Source organism: Nipponia nippon, unplaced genomic scaffold (genome assembly GCF_047370975.1).
Source record: "Nipponia nippon isolate SJK-2023a ecotype South Korea unplaced genomic scaffold, ASM4737097v1 scaffold_3, whole genome shotgun sequence".
Taxonomy (NCBI): Eukaryota; Metazoa; Chordata; class Aves; order Pelecaniformes; family Threskiornithidae; genus Nipponia; species Nipponia nippon.
Genome location: NW_028262347.1, coordinates 105,134,650 through 105,152,525, shown reverse-complemented (window position 1 = coordinate 105,152,525; position 17,876 = coordinate 105,134,650). Strand labels below are relative to the sequence as shown.

Sequence of the window (17,876 nt, the reverse complement as noted above, 5' to 3'; positions counted from 1 at the left end):
ATTCTTCCCTTGATAGCTACCCCTCCAGCAATTGGCGTCAGCAGCTTCAGAGTTTTCTAAGCCAGAGGTTACACTAGGTTCACACTTAACAACTACCTCCAATTGCCCCTTCCCATCTGGAACCTGTCTATATGCCAGTATACTTCCTGGGGATAAAAGCATTCTGCAAATACCTCCCCAGCTTTTTCTTACACTATGTCTGGGCCAAGGTTAAGGAAGAAGAGATAAGGCTGGCTGGATTCAAGGTGCATTATAAGGTTTGGCACTCCCCTGGCTTTCTCAAGAAGATACGTGCTGGTAACACTGGGACAGACACCAAGGCCCACAACCCAGTGCAAAGGTGGGATCAGGAACTTGGCTGGACCACAGGGAATAGTGGCATCTACTTACCGCCTGCTCGCGGAGCTTCTCGTACAAACACTCCAGCCGCTGCAACGCATCCTCCAGCTTCCTTCGGGTTTTCTAAAGTGAAACAGGTATTGCTAGCTCTGTCAGAGCTTCAAAGCCACCTCTCCCAGAACCAAGTTTTTCTCGCTCAGTCCCTCCCCTACTCTGTTCTTCCCGTACCACCTTACAATTCAGCTGCATCTCAGCCTCTGCCAGCCACGGACTGTGATACAAGCCAGCCATGCCCTCACTGTGCACATATACATGCACATGTTCTTTCCCCAAGACAGGACGCTGTATTTGCCCCTTTTCCCATCTCCCAGCCTAGGCGTTCCTCCCCTCTGCCAGTGCTTGCAATCCACAGGACAGAGTGACTACTTCCAAAGTTTGAGAAACATCCACTAATTGACACATGGGGCATTCAGACAGCCTCACCCTGGCTGACCCAAGCAACAGCTTCTTCCTGGTCTCCTTGAAGAAAAGAGGGAATATCCTTGCCACTCTAGTTTGCATGGCAAGGTTTTGGTAGCGGGGGTCTACAGGGGTGGCTTCTGTGAGAAGCTGCTAGAAGCTTCCCCTATGTCTGATAAAGCCAATGCCAGATGGCTCCAAGATGGACCTGCCACTGCCCAAGGCTGAGCCCATCAGCGGCGGTGGTAGCGCCTCTGTGATAACATATTTAAGAAGGGCGGAAAAGAAAAAAAATTGCACAACTGCAGCTGGAGAGAGTGACGAATGTGTGAGAGGAACAACTCTGCAGACAGCAAGGTCAGTGAAGGAGGAGGGGGAGGAGGTGCTCCAGGCGCCAGAGCAGATTCCCCTGCAGCCCATGGTGAAGACCATGGTGAGGCAGGCTGTCCCCCTGCAGCCCATGGAGGTTAGCGGTGGAGCAGATATCCACCTGCAGCCCATGGAGGACCCCACGCCACAGCAGGTGGATGCCCGAAGAAGGCTGTGACCCAGTGGGAAGCCCGCGCTGGAGCAGGCTCCTGGCAGGACCTGTGGACCCGTGGAGAGAGGAGCCCACGCTGGAGCAGGCTCCTGGCAGGACTTGTGACCCCATGGGGGACCTGTGCTGGAGCAGTCTGTTCCTGGGGGACTGCAGCCCATGGAAGGGACCCATGCTGGAGCAGTTCATGAAGAACTGCAGCCTGTGGGAAGGACTCCTGTTGGAGAAGTTCATGGAGGACTGTCTCCTGTGGGAGGGGCCCCACACTGCAGCAGGGGAAGAGTGTGAGGAGTCCTCCCCCTGAGGAGGAAGGAGTGGCAGAAACAATGTGTGATGAACTGACCGCAACCCCCATTCCCCATTCCCCTGCACCACTCGGGGGGAGGAGGTAGAGAATTTGGGAGTAAAGTTAAGCCCAGGAAGAAGGGAGGGGTCAGGGGAAGGTGTTTTAAGATTTAGTTTTTATTTTCTCATTATTCTACTCTGATTTTTGATTGGTAATAAATTAAATTAATTTCCCCAAGTTGAGTCTGTTTGGCCCATGATGATAATTGGTAAATGATCTCTCCCTGTCCTTATCTCGACCTACGAGCCTTTCATTATATTTTCTCTCCCCTGTCCAGCTGAGGAGGGGGGTGACAAAGCAGCTTTGGTAGGCACCTGGCATCCAGCCAGGGTCAACCCACCACGTCTAGGTAACCAGCAAGGAAAGGGCCTGAGTACTGAAGCTCTGGTGGGACCAATCCCATTAACCCCACCTTGGATAATCCATTCAAAGGTAAATTATACTGTGGATAGAAATGCCTGCCTCTGGGCAACGCTGGGACAGCCCTGGCAGCCTTAGGAGCCCAGGTGCATTGCATTGCTGTACCAACCCAGCTATTCAACCTCCATGTAAGCCGAGTGCTTAAGCCTAAATCAACAGGCCTTTCTGTCCCTAGAGGGAACCTTTAGGTTCTCCCAGAAATTGCTACACTGCACTCCCAGAAAGCACAGAGCAAACATGCCAAAGCTGCTGCTGCACACAAATTGTCTGACTCTGGGATAGCAGTTTGGGCTCAGTGCTCATCCCAACACCCACTAAGCAGAGGTATTCTGGAAGACTTCACGGTGCCCCCAAGCTCTGGGAAGACTTAGCAACCTAACACAGTGCTGCAAACACTGTTTTTCTGCTTCCAGACAGTCTGGCCTGATACATTCATGCAATGTGACATGTATGCCAACAGCCTTCCAGGAACCTGGGTGAAGAAATTACAGTGACTCGGACACAAAGATTGTCTGGCTTTCTCTTCCAGCCAGGATATCTCAGCCTTTCCCTCTAAGCTCTGAGGATAGCTGGTAATACTAGCTCTGCAGGAACTACCTACAGATCAAGCCAGTGAAAAAGGAAGCTGAATTAGCTGGGTCGTTTCTTCTACTTTCCTCAGAGAAAAGAGCCAGGAGGACAGAACCATTGCTCCAGAGAGGCAATGAGCAGCAGTGGATAAATGCTAGAGAATGCATCTCAGTTCCGAAGAGATGGACAAGCCTACAGCCTAAAGGAAGGAGGCAGATGGAGATTAACTTGGTTATAGGGACAAGACTCTTCCTCTTTTTTCCCAACCAAAAGATGGAAGTGCCAGTCAAACATCTAGGAGGGCAAACAAACCAAAGATCAGAGAAGAGAGGACTTACTGGATCAGTGGCGACAGCAGAGCAGCGTTGCACCAACCCTTCAAATGTGGTCTTCAGAGCCTGGTGCTCAGGGGGCACCTCCTTCCTCTCAACCCTCTCCACAGGTAGCTGGTGATACTGACAGAGAAAGAAGCAGCTGAATGAATGCAACAGGAGCATGAGGTAGATTCCCCTCCTGCAACTATGAACAGAAAGAATTTCACCCCTTTTCAAATCCAGAGAATACCTGGAAGCACAGAGTTAGATTATCATCTTCAGACGGTATAGCTTCTGTGGTATAGCTTCAGGCCTCTGTGGAATCCCAACTCCCAGCAGGCTGACAGCCTGCCTGGCCTCCCTCCCTCCCTCTCTCCCAGCCGTACCTGGGTGTCATTTTCCACCCTGGCAATTCCTCTAACACTCAGGCAGAGATGTCTTACAAGGGCTAGGGAGCAACATAAGCCCTGCAGCTACCAAGTAATAAGAATCTCAAAAGCTGAGTTGTTTTTCTACTTGACAAAGAGCTGGTGGCTGGGGAATGACCCATCTTCCCTGGGTACCTGCAGGCTGCCTTCCTTGGGTGCTCCTGGGGGTGACTGGCCAGATTCTTGCAACCTGGACAGCTGAGGATGGATCCCTTGGGGCTCAGCAGGCAGGCTCATTACTGGAGCTGTGATGGGGGCTGGAGGAGTAAATTTCTCAGGCAACTGTCAGCAAAAGAAAGAAAAGAAAAAAAAAAAAATCAAGAAAACCAAGTCCAAGGAAGGAGGGTTGGTTACACTTTCTGCAATCAAATTCAACTTCCTTTCTAACTGGCAGAGTGCCCAGTTCTCAAGATGATGTGTAACACACCCCTGTTCTTTCAGCCCCCTGACTCAGAGCGTGGGGCCCTTCCTCTTGCATCCTAGATGAACAGTCAAAGCGACAGCAAGAAAACTCCTCTGGAATTGTTCAATCAAACAGATCCATTGCCCCTGAAAGCACTGGTCCTCAGAAAGCCGCCTTGGCTCTGCGACGGCACGAGTCCTGAATGTAGAGATTAGCAGCAGTAAAGTGTCCAACAGAGCAAGTGTTGGGGAAAATCCCACGACATGGGGGGAGAATCCTCTTGCAAACACTTCATCGTGCCCCTGCTAAGCCAGAGAGTCAGGACAGATTCGCTCCAACGGGGCTAGATCAAAAGGAGATGGCTTTAACAAGAGGCTAATCCTGTTGTAGTGAGCACAGCCTGAAGCAGGTTCCCAGCTATGCTGCCAGAAAAAGGGCGAGAAGTCTGTTCCAAGCTAAAGAAGAGGAGTGGGGGGTGGGAATGGTGCCAAAGAAGCTTCTCATCACACCTGCCAGCAGACAGCAGTGATAAAAATGTGGTACTGAGAGCATTTGTTGCAAAAGAGCTCAGCTCACAGGTCCTCCAATGCAATCACTACAAGGCAGAGAGCAGCAGGGCCAACATGGCAGGCAGCTCACAGCTACACCTGTCCCAACTTCTTTCAGCAGAAGTGCCTTATCAGTTGGTATCAGCACCTGAGGAAAATCACTGTGAGTCTCACTGTGCTGAGGGGAAATGCTGCCCCCAGCTGTCAGGTGCGAAGGGAGCATGATCTCCCCAGCCACTATCAAAAAAAGTGTGTGGGCAAGGGGATAAGATTAAACCCATATTTCTAGGAACAAGTGACTGTAGTCAGCCTGGGAAGTACTGACAGAGAATGCAGCATCACAGATGATAACGATATTACAAAACAGCCACCCTGGAGAATGGCATGTGAGTTTGGATGGCAAAGGGTCAAGATGACAGGCTCCAGTATTAGCTATGCACGTAATGCAGAAGCAGACAGACCAACATGGAATGAGACCTGCTGACTGTAACAGGAAGCATTTATAGGAATGTATCTGCTACATGGAGCTTCCTGGCAAAAAGACAACCAACACATATTGCAGCTGAAAGCTTACCTTTTTCTTTTGAAGGCCTCCTCTTACAGCAGAGGGATCAGTCCAAGATTCCTGAGCTGCCAGGAGAGAGAACAAGACACAAATGTCAGACTTTGCAAAGGTGGCCACAGCAACACTTTATGGTTGCTTGCATGGTTTGGAACTTCCCTCAGCATGGTTCCAATTCCCCCATCATTGCACCTTCACACCATTTCAACTGAGGAATTTCAGGCTCAGCTCATGGGCCCAAGAACTGCTCTTGCTTCCCTTTCTCTTTCTTAATTACATTCTTAGCATCTGAGTACATGCACAGGCTTCATGAGGTGATATCTGACCAGGCTGAACTGGCATACACCCACTCCCACACAGAAAGCTTTTTCGCAACTATCTGAAGCTTTCCACATTCTGCACAGGCTGCAGAAGTCAGCCTCAGAGTCAGTCCCGAACCTTGGTCGGGACCTGCATGTGTGTGCACATCAGGGTACAGGGAGTTCCTGGGGTTCCCCAAACAGAGACTCTAGCACTGTGGTACCACAGCAAGGGCTGTGTTATTGGTGAGAGAGGGCTTCTTGCCAACACTGGCAGGAGTGCCTCATGGTGGCAGTCCACAGCAATGCAGGTTGCTGTGATAAAGGGGGAAAAAGTTAGGGATGGACTGAAATTTTCCCCTTCCAAAATCATAACTAAAGCTTAGAAAAATTTGCTGGCTTCACAACTAGAAGGGAATAGACTTAACCAGTAAGTGCCTCAGGAGCAGAGGGGTGTCTCAGCAGACACTTCTGTGGTACCTAGCCTCCAACCTCACTCCAGGTAACTAAAAATCCATCAGACAACGTAACAGCAAAAGACTTGTGACCACACTTCATTCTGCGAAGGTGAAATTCCAACTACCTTGTCTGCTGCTGTCCTGTAAGGGCACCTGCAACTCTAGACAAAACCCCAGTACTTCTTTTGTCACCCCAGTATTAATAACCTCAAGCCCATAAGACGGGAATACTCTGTGAGAAAGTGGTATAACTCTAAGGGGCAATATCAGAATTGCTGGAGCTCAGTGCCACACTTAATGAGCCACTGATCCTGAACTGAGCTTTAAAACATCACAGGGGAAAGATGCAAAAGGTGCTTCATTACTTTAATTACCTTTATTATTAAAATTCTGGCAGCCTCTTTTTGCCTTCCCTTTCCCATGATTTCAAGACTTGCTCTCTGATGAGTTTGGATCAGTAGTTTAATTAAGTTGGCACTTATTTCTAGCTTGGGGATTCTGTGCCCTAGAACTTTGCTGGCCCCCACCGAGTCTGTGGCCTAGCAGTCCTTGGCACTATTCCAACGCAGTGGCACTTTGAATCCTCACAGGAAACAGCTATTTAAATTATAGTCTTTAAGCCAGGCACTTACTCATCAGACATGAGACAACAGGACCCTGCTGCATTTTGCTGGGATGAAACTCTGACTATCTTGCCTATGCTACTTGTGAAATAGGATTTCTCACCAACCCTGAAAAGAGTGCCCCATGGCAGTAGTCTCCAGCAATGCCTGTCCTAGAAAAACAAGACTGTCACAGGCTGGAGTCAGGGATTATCCCAGCCAGAAAGGAGATCAGCCAACATGTTGCTGTCCTTCACCCTGTCCCTGACACTCCCTAGGACCATGGGATTTCTACAAGTGAAGGCCTCTCTTCATTGCAGTAGTGAGAATGTGTTCATGAGCTGTTCAGATCACGTTCAGGAATTTCCAAAGCAAGCAAGTTTGCCCAGTCAGTTTGAGTGATCTTACAGTCCCTTTCCAGGCTAAAGAATAGTACCCATCAAAACCAGCATAATAATAGCAGGCAAGAAAGCACACTCAAGGAAGCCAGTTTGCACTGCTGATCTGGGCATGCCACATGCTGCCATTAAAACTGGAGGTAAACGCTGCCAGGAGAAGGGAACTTCCCAGCAGTGAATTCCTGCAGGGCATCCTCAGCCTGAGAAAGTGCTTGAAATCCTTGCCATGGAATCATCTTTCCTTTAACAGGGAAACACTGGGGTCTTTTGTTTCTCTGCTGAAGGGACAACTCCCTTTCTAGAGTCCCACTCCACACAGCAAGGCTTGCTTGGTGGTGTATGTGGCTACCAAGTGCTCGGATTTCCTAAATAAAGCTGAGACTCCCTAGATAATCTTTTGTGCCTGGCAGATGGTCTTTGGCACAAGCAGCAGTCACTGTGCAGAGACAGTCCACTAAGACATTAAGCATTACCCCACTGACAACATAAACTGGAAGATACCTACTCTCCACCATCAGTGAATCCCAAGGAGAGAAATCACTTCAAAGCATCAGTCAGAAAACCTCTACAGTCCAAATTCTCCCCAGCAGACGGGCTGAGATTCAAAGCCAAACCTTGCCCTGTAACTAAAACCAAAAGGGCTTTCCAGTTCCCCTTGGAATAGGGCCCCCAGATTCTGCTTGGGAAGCTCTACTCCACCACTGCTCATGCTGGGACCCACCTCTTCCAAACCACCTGGGGAAAGCACAAGCACAAGTAAAGCCATGCATAAGGCTGGGACTGTAACAGGGAGAAAACAAGAGATGAGTTAGAACCACTGGCCTGTTCCTTGCCTGAAGAACCAAGAAAGGAAAAGGGGCTGCTTCCCTGTCCTGCTAGCCCAGCAACTGCCTGAAGGGACACAGAGTGAGAATGCTCTAATTCCTCCAGGACTGGAGGAAGGTAGACAAGGAAGAAGCTGGAGCCCCTGCTTTCTGTACCCAAACTCATCAGTAAGAGCACAGTGCTTTCGTTTCCCTTCCAACACCCCCAGCTGTCACTTACTAGTCCTCAGGACCAGTATGTCCACTACCCCAGCTGTATAGTTCCCTAGGCATGCAAGGAAACAACAAACAGCAATGAGCATGCACACATGCACACACAGTAAAACGTGCGCACACACCCCACATTTCACTGGAAGCAGCAACATTGCCTCCCCCACAGGTCTGAAGGCTTCTCTGGGTACTACCTGCATGATCCGTGTTGGGATCTAGCCAAGGGAAGAAACCTGAAAATCAAGGCAGGGTGGGAGAGTCATCATCACCAACAGCTTTTACTCAGTGAGTAATGTCCTTGGCCTACTATCCCTGATGGCTTTTCAGAAGGAATTTGTCCAGCCTTAGCTTAGGGCCTTTGTGTGTAGTCCCCACAGGCTTCACGCAGTGGGATTTGCTATCCTTGGTTAAACACGGCTCAGCAAAGGATTCCAGGTAGAGGCAAACCTCAGAGCCTCAGTTCCTTCACTCTCAGAATACGCATAGATTGGAGAAGCACCTGCTCAAAAATCTAAGGATTGCCAGTCTTGTTGTTGGGGACCTCCACAGCCTGGTTAAACCTGTCCCCCGAGACAGCAAACAAAGAATTAACAAGCACCAGATGTGGTGATGCTGTGGGAAATAGAAAGAGGGAATGCCCATCCACTGGGAACTACGTCCAACAACACTCTCTTTCTTCATCATGCTAGCAAGGACTTCACACTACTTGCACGCTGGGCTGGATTCAAACTACAGACCCAGAGAGGAAAGGCTCCAGGTCTAGAGCACTGCACAGAAGAATCCAGAAGTGATTCCCAGGCAAGCACTTTATGGCAACAGTAGAAAATGGGGCAAACTAGAGCACAGCAGACAGAGGAATTTCATCCTGAAGCTAAGCAAGGGGTATCCCATGGACAGAGAAGCGGCACCCTGCTCTCCCAACATTTCAAATGCACTTCTTGTGTCAGTTACATAAGCAGGGGTGAGATCAGCAAGCCTTCCACCTGGCATTCCCTGGGAACCACCACCCTTTCAGTCAGAGCAGATGCCTCTAGAGGGGATGACTGCTCAGGGTGCACTGGGGACCTGAAGAGACAGCATCTTGTAACCACAACCTGGGGGACAAAGCAGCTGAACAGGCTGAATGAAACTGTCGTCATTGCTGTGTTTCACCACCACAGCCAGACTCAGTACAACGTGCCTGTAAGGTTAGCCTCAGCACCACATTCGGCCTTTACGGTGACAAACCAGGTCTCAGAAGGTCCATGTCCATTATGTACTGCAAACCCTATTCAGGAGTGTCCTGGACACACAAGTCACATAAGCAGTACTTACCTGTGGGAGGAGGAGGAATGCTGGCTGCTGGCAGGGGCTTAGTAGATGGAGCTCCAGGACCTCCCTGAGGGTAACCCATGTTCATGGGGCAGTTGAAAGGTGCTGAAGAGAAACCTAGAGGAGACTGGTTTGCCACAGGGAGAGGACAAGCTGCAGGAAGCTGAGGTGATGGGACTGAGGCTGGAGTGAAGAGGGCAGGTCCGGGTGGTGGAACAGCAGGAGATGTCATGGGAATGGACTGTCCTGGCAGAGAAGGCTGGCTGGGGAAGGGAGCAGGACCAACAGGTCTGACTCCCGCTGGTCCGAATGGCTGAGACTGTGACACAGCTACAAATGAGAGAGAGTGTATCAGCACGACTTGTTTCATGTGCAAACTACTCCTGATGCTCTCCTTCATGCTAGTAAGTCTGCCCTTCTCCAAGTCATACCCTAGAATATCCATGCCAGGCATATCCTGCATAACCCAGGCTACATCAGTCAAACTCTGACACAAAGTTAGCTGTGGCTTCTCCACCCCTATATATGCTTAATATCAGTGGACGTGCAGCGACAGTTGCTAGAACTAGATGTGTCAGAAGCACTGAGAAGCCTCTCAGACAGCTGACTTGTTCTTTGCAAGTACAATAGGCCTGTGAGGAAGAAACTAGAGCAGCCATCCATGTTGAAGGCTTTTGTCTAAGAAAACCTGGAGAATGGACAAGACTATCAGACAATGCTTACCTTGCCCTGAAACGGTTGCTGGACCCAAGCCCAAGTTGTACTGTGGGTATGGAGGCCCTCTGGAATAGACACTTGTCTGTGGACCCGTGCTGACCTGGGGAGACGCAACGTGGTGAGGTGTCATAGACATCGCTGGCACTGGCTGAGGTGTGAAGAGGGAAGGCACTGAAGGCTGAGAAGGTGCTGAAGGGGCAAATGATGACTGATAGTTGGGCTGCAATTAAAAAACAAAGAACTTGCAAATGGGCGACACAGTCGTGTGCGTACACACACAAGCAGATTCTATCCCTGTCACTTCTCAGACAAGAGAAGATGCTGCTGCTGTCAGTGCCCTGGATGGATTGGATCAAAGGCCTTTGCCACCACATAACTTGCTCAACAAGCTGGGCACCACACTCTTCAGAGTATTCTCCAGCTCTCAAGAGGATTAGTCCTCAGGAGCCAGCTCGCATATAGTGACTTCCTGAAAGCACAACCAGAGGAAATAATGAAGGAACAATAATGAAGTAATAGAGGCTGGAAGCAAAACTTTCTGGACAGTCTTCTTGTGCAAGAACTGAGATGAAGCCATACTATACTAATTTTACTGAGATATGAGGGCGAGATGGGCATAGAGAGTGAACCACAGCCCCCTTTTCCCTCAGCACGTGAGATCTCAGTGGATCACTACACTTGTAACAGTCTTCTCCAGTGACTGCACGAGGCAGGGCTTTGTGAAAAGATGCCAGGCAGCCTACTTTTGGATTATCACAGAGCTTGTGTTTGCTCCAGTGAAGGACATCACTGATGAGTTCCTCAAATGTCTGCAATCTGCATCATCTCATATTACTTCATATGCCTTCCACAACCCAGTAGCCTTCCTCCCTCTCCCCAAGCCATGAACACCTGAGTTTAAGGCCTACCTTCTCTGGATGTCTGGGACCTGTTTTGTGGGCTGCTCCTTCAGGGGCGGAACCACCCTTGGCTGCTGGAGATGTGTGTTTAATGACACCTACATTGACACGAGTGTAGGGAAAAGGGGGTGGCTGCTGATCACCCACATTCTCTCCTTGAGCATGGAAGAGCCGGTCTCGGAGCTGTTCGATCAGGAGCTGAAACAAACTATGCTTTAGGAGAAGTGCCTTGAAAGTCTCAGATGGAAGGGAGCCATTCATAGCAGACCCTGACCCAAAACACTGAGCATCAACCTGCAAAACTAACCATCTCCCCAATAGCTACCAGGAAAAAAAACAAACCAAAAAACCTGTAAGCGACAATCTGGGACATCACCTGCCATATTCCCAGGCCGATGAAGTCTCACTGATCCTTCCTCCAGTCTTTAGAGTATTCCCTCCCCAACCCCTACCCACATTTGGGCACCAGACAGATTTGTTTCAAAGTACAAGGTGACCTCCCCATTCCCCTCCTCTACCAGCTAGTTTCAGGAATCGATGCAGCTTCCCTGGAGAGCTGCTTCCCAGCGTTGTTCTCCATTTTACAGTTCTATAGCTCCCTTTGTTTTCCCTGAATCAAAGGAACTACAAAGAAAAAGCAAATGAAGACAAAAGCTGTGTCCTAGAAAAAAACCCACACCTCTACTCTCATCACCATAATTAAGGTGAAACCTTAAGTCCTGATGCATGTCAAAAGCGAAGCTCTCTCTTGTACAAAGTATCATTTTTCCCCACTCTTTCCCACAACAACCCATTTCTCACTCACCTCTTTAGAGCTGCTGGGTAGGTAATTCATTGCAGCTGCCAAGCATCCTTGTGATGCCAGGAGACTGGCATATTGGGTGATTCGTTCTGCCAAGACAGGACCTGGCGCTGGTCCTGCTGTGCCTCGGAGCATCTCAATGGACCTGCTCAGCACCATCACCTTCTCTATGAGATCCTGAACAAGCCAGGGGGAGGGAAGAAATAGACCACTCAGAATCTGACTTGCTTTACTGGTCCGTCTCATGCTGAGACAATACCAGATGGCTCTCCCCACTTTCAGCTGACATTGGGTCCAATGTGAACAGAAGTTACTCCACTCTGCACCAGATACTATCACTGACGACTGTTTCCTCAGATGCACTCTGTGGAGGAAAACAGGAACCAGGAAGCAAACCCTGACACTGCTACTTTTATGGTAAGGGAAAAAAGAAAATCGGAAGCCATAAGGACGTTCCAATCAACTGTGATCTTTTTACTAGGAAGCTACTACTCTAACTCTAGGAGTTAGAAGCTATAAGCTTGGATTAAAACCATACCAGGAGAAATTCACAAGGAAAAACGACTACTGCTGACAAACAGACCAGAAGGTTTTTAGTTATTCAAAGCTCCTTCAACTCCTAGAAATCAAAGTAATGTTTATATCTGTAGAATGACACATGCATCACTGGCTCATAACTGGGAGGAGGCAGTTTCAAACATAACCAGGAATGCTGCAGATGCCTTTTTGTTGCTGTTATTCACTAGTGGGGTTGCAAAACCAGGGAACTCTGTAGCAGAGAGCATTATCTGCAGATATCTGAGTGGAAGGCTTGTCTAGTTCATTCTAGCAACTGGTGGACACAACAGGGGTTAGTGACTTAGCCAGCACTGGTTTAAGTGTAATAGGTAGGTAACAACACTGACTGAGAAGCCCTGATTCATCTGCAAGCTGTGATTTCCCATACATGATCATCCTACTTGCAGTGGGAATAATACAGTCTAGACTTTATTTTATTTTGCCAGAGCCTGTTTTGAAGGTACAGCCCAGTAACTGGAGCATTACAGTTAGACATGATAAGCGCAGAGCAAATGTACTCCCAGGCAACTACCAGTAAGAAAACAGGTACAGTCTAAACTTCCCTGACTAAAAGGAAGCTCAGAGATGACATCAGTATACAAAGACAGGTGGGTAGGCCATAAGCCCTGTCCACGGATGGATTTATGTGCAATGTAATCAGTACTCTCTAAACACAGAATCCCTTAACGTTTAAGAGTGCAAGCCTCCTTTAGATGTAAGCCCATAATCCAGGCTAGAAGGAGATACCTTGATGACTACGAACAGATCTCCACTGTCTGCTGGAAGACAGATACTCTGATGGGATAACACAAACAGATCAGGGCTACCAGACTGGCCTAAAGAGGAGTCAAACCAACATTACAGCACCTGTACCTGCAAGGCAAGGGGTGACGAAGTCTCATGGTTTTTTACCCAGCATTCCACCAACCTCTCCACATTGCCTGATGAGATATAGCAGAGGCAGGCATCATTGGACAGGGCTGCATCTCCCTCTGACTCTAGGCGGGCACCCAGCATGTCTAGAGAGGAAGAAATACAGCCAATATTTAACACACTCTTTTTCTGAAGAGCTCATTAACCCAAATGCTCATCTCTTGGCAATCCTGCTTTGGCTTGGCATGAAAAGGTATTGACAGCTTTGGATCTGCACCTAATTAGAATTATAGAATCATAGAATCATTTAGGTTGGAAAAGACCTTTAAGATCATCAAGTCCAACCACAAAACTAACACTGCCAAGTCCCACTAAACCATGTTCCTAAGCACCACATCTACATGCCTTTTAAATACCTCCAGGGATGGGGACTCAACCACTTCCCTGGGCAGCCTGCTCCAAGGCTTGATAACCCTTTCAGTGAAGAATTTTTTCCTAATATCCCATCTAAACCTCCCCTGGCGCAACTTGAGGCCTTTTCCTCTCATCCTATCACTTGCTACTTGGGAAAAGAGACCGACCTCCACCTCGCTACAACCTCCTTTCAGGTAGTTGTAGAGAGCAATAAGGTCTCCCCTCAGCCTCCATTTCTCCAGACTAAACAATGCCAGTTCCCTCAGATGCTCCTCATAAGACTCGCTCTCTAGACCCTTCACCAGCTTCATTGTATAATTCTTGGATAACACAGAGAAATGGGCATCATTAAGGAATCCCAAAGCCAACTTGGTTGAAAAAAGAAGTAATTTTTTATATATCTGCCAATTTTTATATGTCTGCCCAGACATATAAAAGAAAGAAAACCCCTTAAAAATGACAGATAAATTTAGTGAAAAAATCCAACACTTTTTTTCCCAAAGAGGTGTAGGAATCTCCAGGCAACAGTAGTGTCCAGTACCAGGCACAGCTAGCAATCTGGTAGTTGTCAATGTTTAGCAAATGCTAGGAGATAAAGGTGAGCTGGAGCTATCTCACTATCACCGCGGCCACAGCCACTTTCCATCCCTACAATATAGTCTGTAAAATGTCATGTTTTCTTGCATTTCAAGTTGTGTCATCTTACATATAAAGTGCTGGCATTTCTCCCACAGCACTTAGCTGTTCCCGTCAGCCAGGAGCTAGTTCCCAGCTAAGGAGCATGAGTAACTTCATCAGACTCAGTCACTAGATTGCCCCCTAAGTCTGACTCTCAGAACAACCAGTTTCTGAGCATGTTGGACTATTAACAGGACTGAGGAAACTACTGAAGTCATCAAACGTTCATGAATCCCTGTTTCTGAGCTTAAAAGGGAGGGGAATGTGCTGGAAGAGTAAACCTCTTTCAGACAGAGTGAAGCCATCTGACCTTTTACTGTCAAGGAAATGCCTTTCTCCCCAGAATAAAATAAAAAAATATCACCTCCTTAGTGTCTCAGCCTAGTGCCTATCCTGTTTTTTCCATGCTATTGGTAGAGCTGGCAGGAAATATCAGCATATATAATTTTACACCATGATTCTCAGCTACAGTGTGCATCTATCATTCTCCTAACTCAACAGTCCCCACTTATTAAATAAGTTCCACCTAGCTGTAACGAGTAAGGAGCACTTTCCTTCCTCAACTGTATCCACTTCTTTCCGTAAGCAGTCCAGAGGTGCCCTCCCCTAAGGAAAATCATATAAAAACATAGTATGCTGCATACCACAGAGCTGGGTATAGTCCTCATGCTTTGAGTATGTTAACAAGATGGCCAGTGCCTCCTTCCAGCTCTGTAGATCACACGTGCAAACAATATCTTGCCAGTTCTGCTGCACAATGGAGGAAAGCAGCTGTAAGGGAAGCAGAAGGCCTGTCAATCACTGAAGACAAAGATAAGCTGACTGCTTAAGCAAGTGCACCGAAAGCAACAGCTCACTTTCAGGCACACTTCCCACTATGCAGCAACTACTTCACTGTATATTAAGGTCCACCAATCCCAGCATCCCAATGTTAACAGTAATTGGAACCCAGTTCCTCTAAAGAAAGTAAAAAAGCCCAACAAAGTACTTAAGAGAATACGGAAACAGCTGCACTAGGCAAGACTAAAGATCTATCTAACACATATCCTGTTTCAGAGCAGCTAGTATCAATGACTGGGAATATAGTGTTAGGATATCCCAACCCCTGTGACCCTTCCCCATTTGTAAATTAATAAGCTAGGACCTCCTAGCTGAGCTGTAAAGGGGCAGTATGCTCCATAGGTTACAAGCATGGGGAACTGAGGCAGAAACCATTAGATTAAAAAACAAACGGAACAGAGAACACAGACATTCTAGGTGGGCAACATGAAGTTGTCACAAAACTACCAAGACATTAGAGTACATGTCAAGTCAAGAGGAGATGCACAGATTCTGTTGACGTTCTACTTCCTGCCACAGCATTTCCACATATATTCAGACAAACATCTGCCAAGATATTGCACACCTTCCCCTACTCAGTGGGTACACAAAACTGTCACTTACCAGGGAGAGTTTTGTCTTCCTCTTCGCAAAGTAGCGCTTCTGAGTCTCCTTTAGGAGGTTCTCCCCACCAGCTATAGCTAAGATGATGGCATCAGCAAAGCGCTCTGCTCGCATGCACAGCTCCACTGCACCCTCAAAATTCCCCAACAAAAGGGCTTGGCTGATGAGTCCATCCGTATCTACAGAGGTGAGAAGCAGAGTCAACCCACAGCGGCATCGTCCAGATGCATTGATGATGCTTGTTTTAAAGAGGAGGCAGTAAAAAAACAATACCATATGGAAGCCCAGCTAAAAGAAAATTTGGAAACCCAAATCAAATTTTGCACTTTAAAAAAATCACTGACTTGACTGTAAGTCTTCCATTATCTAGAAAATTCTCCTATATTTTTAATGGGCCTGTTATCTGGGAAGAGTCTTTCTCTGCACAATGCTGAGATATGCTGCATGACACTGGGAGGGGTCATGTGTTTTAAAAGCATCCATCTGCTGGAGTGGACCAGATTCTTCCTGGTCTCTCTAATTTTCTGGTTTTCCCTCCTCTCCCCTTTTCCTTAAAGGGCAGAAACACAGTTCATGTAACATACCTTCTGTCACAGGAATCTCCAATGTGCTCATATTCTGTGGGATGAGGTTGTCAAAAAAGGCTGAAGAGGAGGAAACAGCAGCTACATCATCACTGGAATTTATCAAAAGCTGTGCAAAGAGTGCAAGAGGTTAATTAATTCATTGAACACACAGATCCTACCCAAAACAGTTTAGTGGATTACAGAGTGGGATGGGGCTGCTCTCTATTTGGTTGAGCATGCTCATATAAATCTAATTTCAACCTGGAAACCCACCATGCTTCTTGTCACTCCTGTATCAACCTGCACAGTTTCACCAGGGCAGCAACAAGAGCAGTGCTGCTATCGACAAAGCTTAGGAAATTGATGGTATAAGACATGCAATGCCAACAGTATGGCTGGCCAGCATTCATCAACTCAGCTTCCAGCCCTTGAGCAAGCTGGACAATTTTGGATGGAACAGGGTCAAGCCCAACAAGTGATATCTGTAACTAACAGGTAGGATCACAGCCATGCTTGGTGCTCTATTGAAATGCAGGACACAATTGCTGCCCCTAGAATATTTCAGCCAGTGTTTAAGGTTTGTGAAGAAGATTACTAATTTGAGGATAGCAGTTTTCGATACCTTAGAGGAGCAAAATTTACAGTGCATGGTGAATCAGGCCTCAGAAGGCATCTGAAGATAGACATTCCAAAATCATGTGACAATACATTTCAAAGGATAGAGGTGAAAAGGAAAGAAATGCAAAAGAAATACCACAGCAGAAGCTTCACAGAGGAAATCCAGAACTGTAGTTAAGCTGGGGTGAGGCTAATTCTATCACTGAAGAAATCAGCACTGGTGAAGCAAGCCTTCTTGCAGTGTTAACAGCCAGGAGTCCGTCTTCATCATTCGCTGATTTGTTTTAAAGCCAGAAGGGACCGCTATGATCATTTAGTCTGACCCTGTGAGGGTCTGACAGGCCTGTGAACTGCCCTCTGCAATGCCTGCATTGAGCCCAACAATTTGTGGTTGGAATTCGACCTTCCTGTTCAGTCTGCCTTCCACTGCTCTCCCAGGCTGGCAAGATGTACAGGACATACCTGATCTGGCTGTGCAGCATTTGGCTCATCTGCCTCAGGAAGGGGCTGTTTATCTGGGATCCCATTACTCAAACACGAAGCGATCTAGAAAAGTAACAGACATGCACAGAGTGAAGCTCCTATCAAAGTTAAACACCTGGGCAGCAAAGCCACCCAGTGACTGGCAAGCCCCAGACACAATTCCCCTGGCTCTTTCACCTGTTTGAAAAGTTCCACCTCTCCCTATTCCTGGCTGGCTGCCTATCAGAGGTTATTTATCCTTTCCAGATCATTGTCCATGCTGCTGCAAGAGTTTCCTCCCCTGCAGCTCCATCAGTGCTATGCCAGACTCTCTTCATCTGTCACCTTCTTCCTGGCTGAGGAATCCCCTGAGATGCAGAGAGCTGGATGCTAGAAGAAGCTCTCACAACTGCACTGTTGTTGTGTACTTCCCAGAGCACCAACAACTGGAAGGAAGATAACTGGGCTCAAGACCCCTTTGGTTTGATCCAGTACAGCTACAGTTATACCCTTACAAGTGCCCGCATTTGCTATTTAATGGGGGATACTTAAGGTGCCTCTCAGCTGCAGTTTCATACAGTTTGGTCTTTTGTTTGCTGTGAGATCACTCACTCGTTTCCAGAAGGGACCCTACAAGTCTCCTGCAGCAGCTTTAGTCCTGTAAACGTTTCTCTCTATTGGAAAGACCCCTTACCTTTTTTTGCAGATCCTCTTTACTGTAGCCAAGCAGCTTGAGGAGTTTAGTCCTGGACTCCTGCTCCAGATTCACCTGAGGCCCAAAGGATATTAAAAAGACAAGAAAATATGTAAAATCCTA

General features: G+C 47.7%; 1 protein-coding gene across 4 annotated transcripts in view; it reads right to left on the bottom strand.

Annotated features, from left to right (window-relative positions):
• The window catches only part of SEC31B (SEC31 homolog B, COPII component), a 38,570-nt gene that overhangs the window by 2,229 nt on the left and 18,465 nt on the right, over positions 1–17,876 (bottom strand). The window contains exons 12-26 of one of the 4 annotated variants that reach the window (XM_087764003.1): positions 17,754–17,828; positions 17,060–17,143; positions 15,998–16,106; positions 15,414–15,592; positions 14,615–14,741; positions 12,879–13,024; positions 11,451–11,624; positions 10,655–10,843; positions 9,753–9,846; positions 9,033–9,359; positions 7,847–7,951; positions 4,940–4,995; positions 3,550–3,696; positions 3,011–3,127; positions 391–462 (exon numbers count right to left, since the gene is read on the bottom strand). In XM_087764003.1, the coding sequence (XP_087620129.1) occupies positions 391–462; positions 3,011–3,127; positions 3,550–3,696; positions 4,940–4,995; positions 7,847–7,951; positions 9,033–9,359; positions 9,753–9,846; positions 10,655–10,843; positions 11,451–11,624; positions 12,879–13,024; positions 14,615–14,741; positions 15,414–15,592; positions 15,998–16,106; positions 17,060–17,143; positions 17,754–17,828 (2,001 nt within the window). Of the gene's footprint in view, positions 1–390; positions 463–3,010; positions 3,128–3,549; positions 3,697–4,939; positions 4,996–7,846; positions 7,952–9,032; positions 9,360–9,752; positions 9,967–10,654; positions 10,844–11,450; positions 11,625–12,878; positions 13,025–14,614; positions 14,742–15,413; positions 15,593–15,997; positions 16,107–17,059; positions 17,144–17,753; positions 17,829–17,876 lie in introns of all 4 variants that reach the window. The other 3 variants (XM_087764000.1, XM_087764001.1, XM_087764002.1) reach the window with 3 other exon arrangements.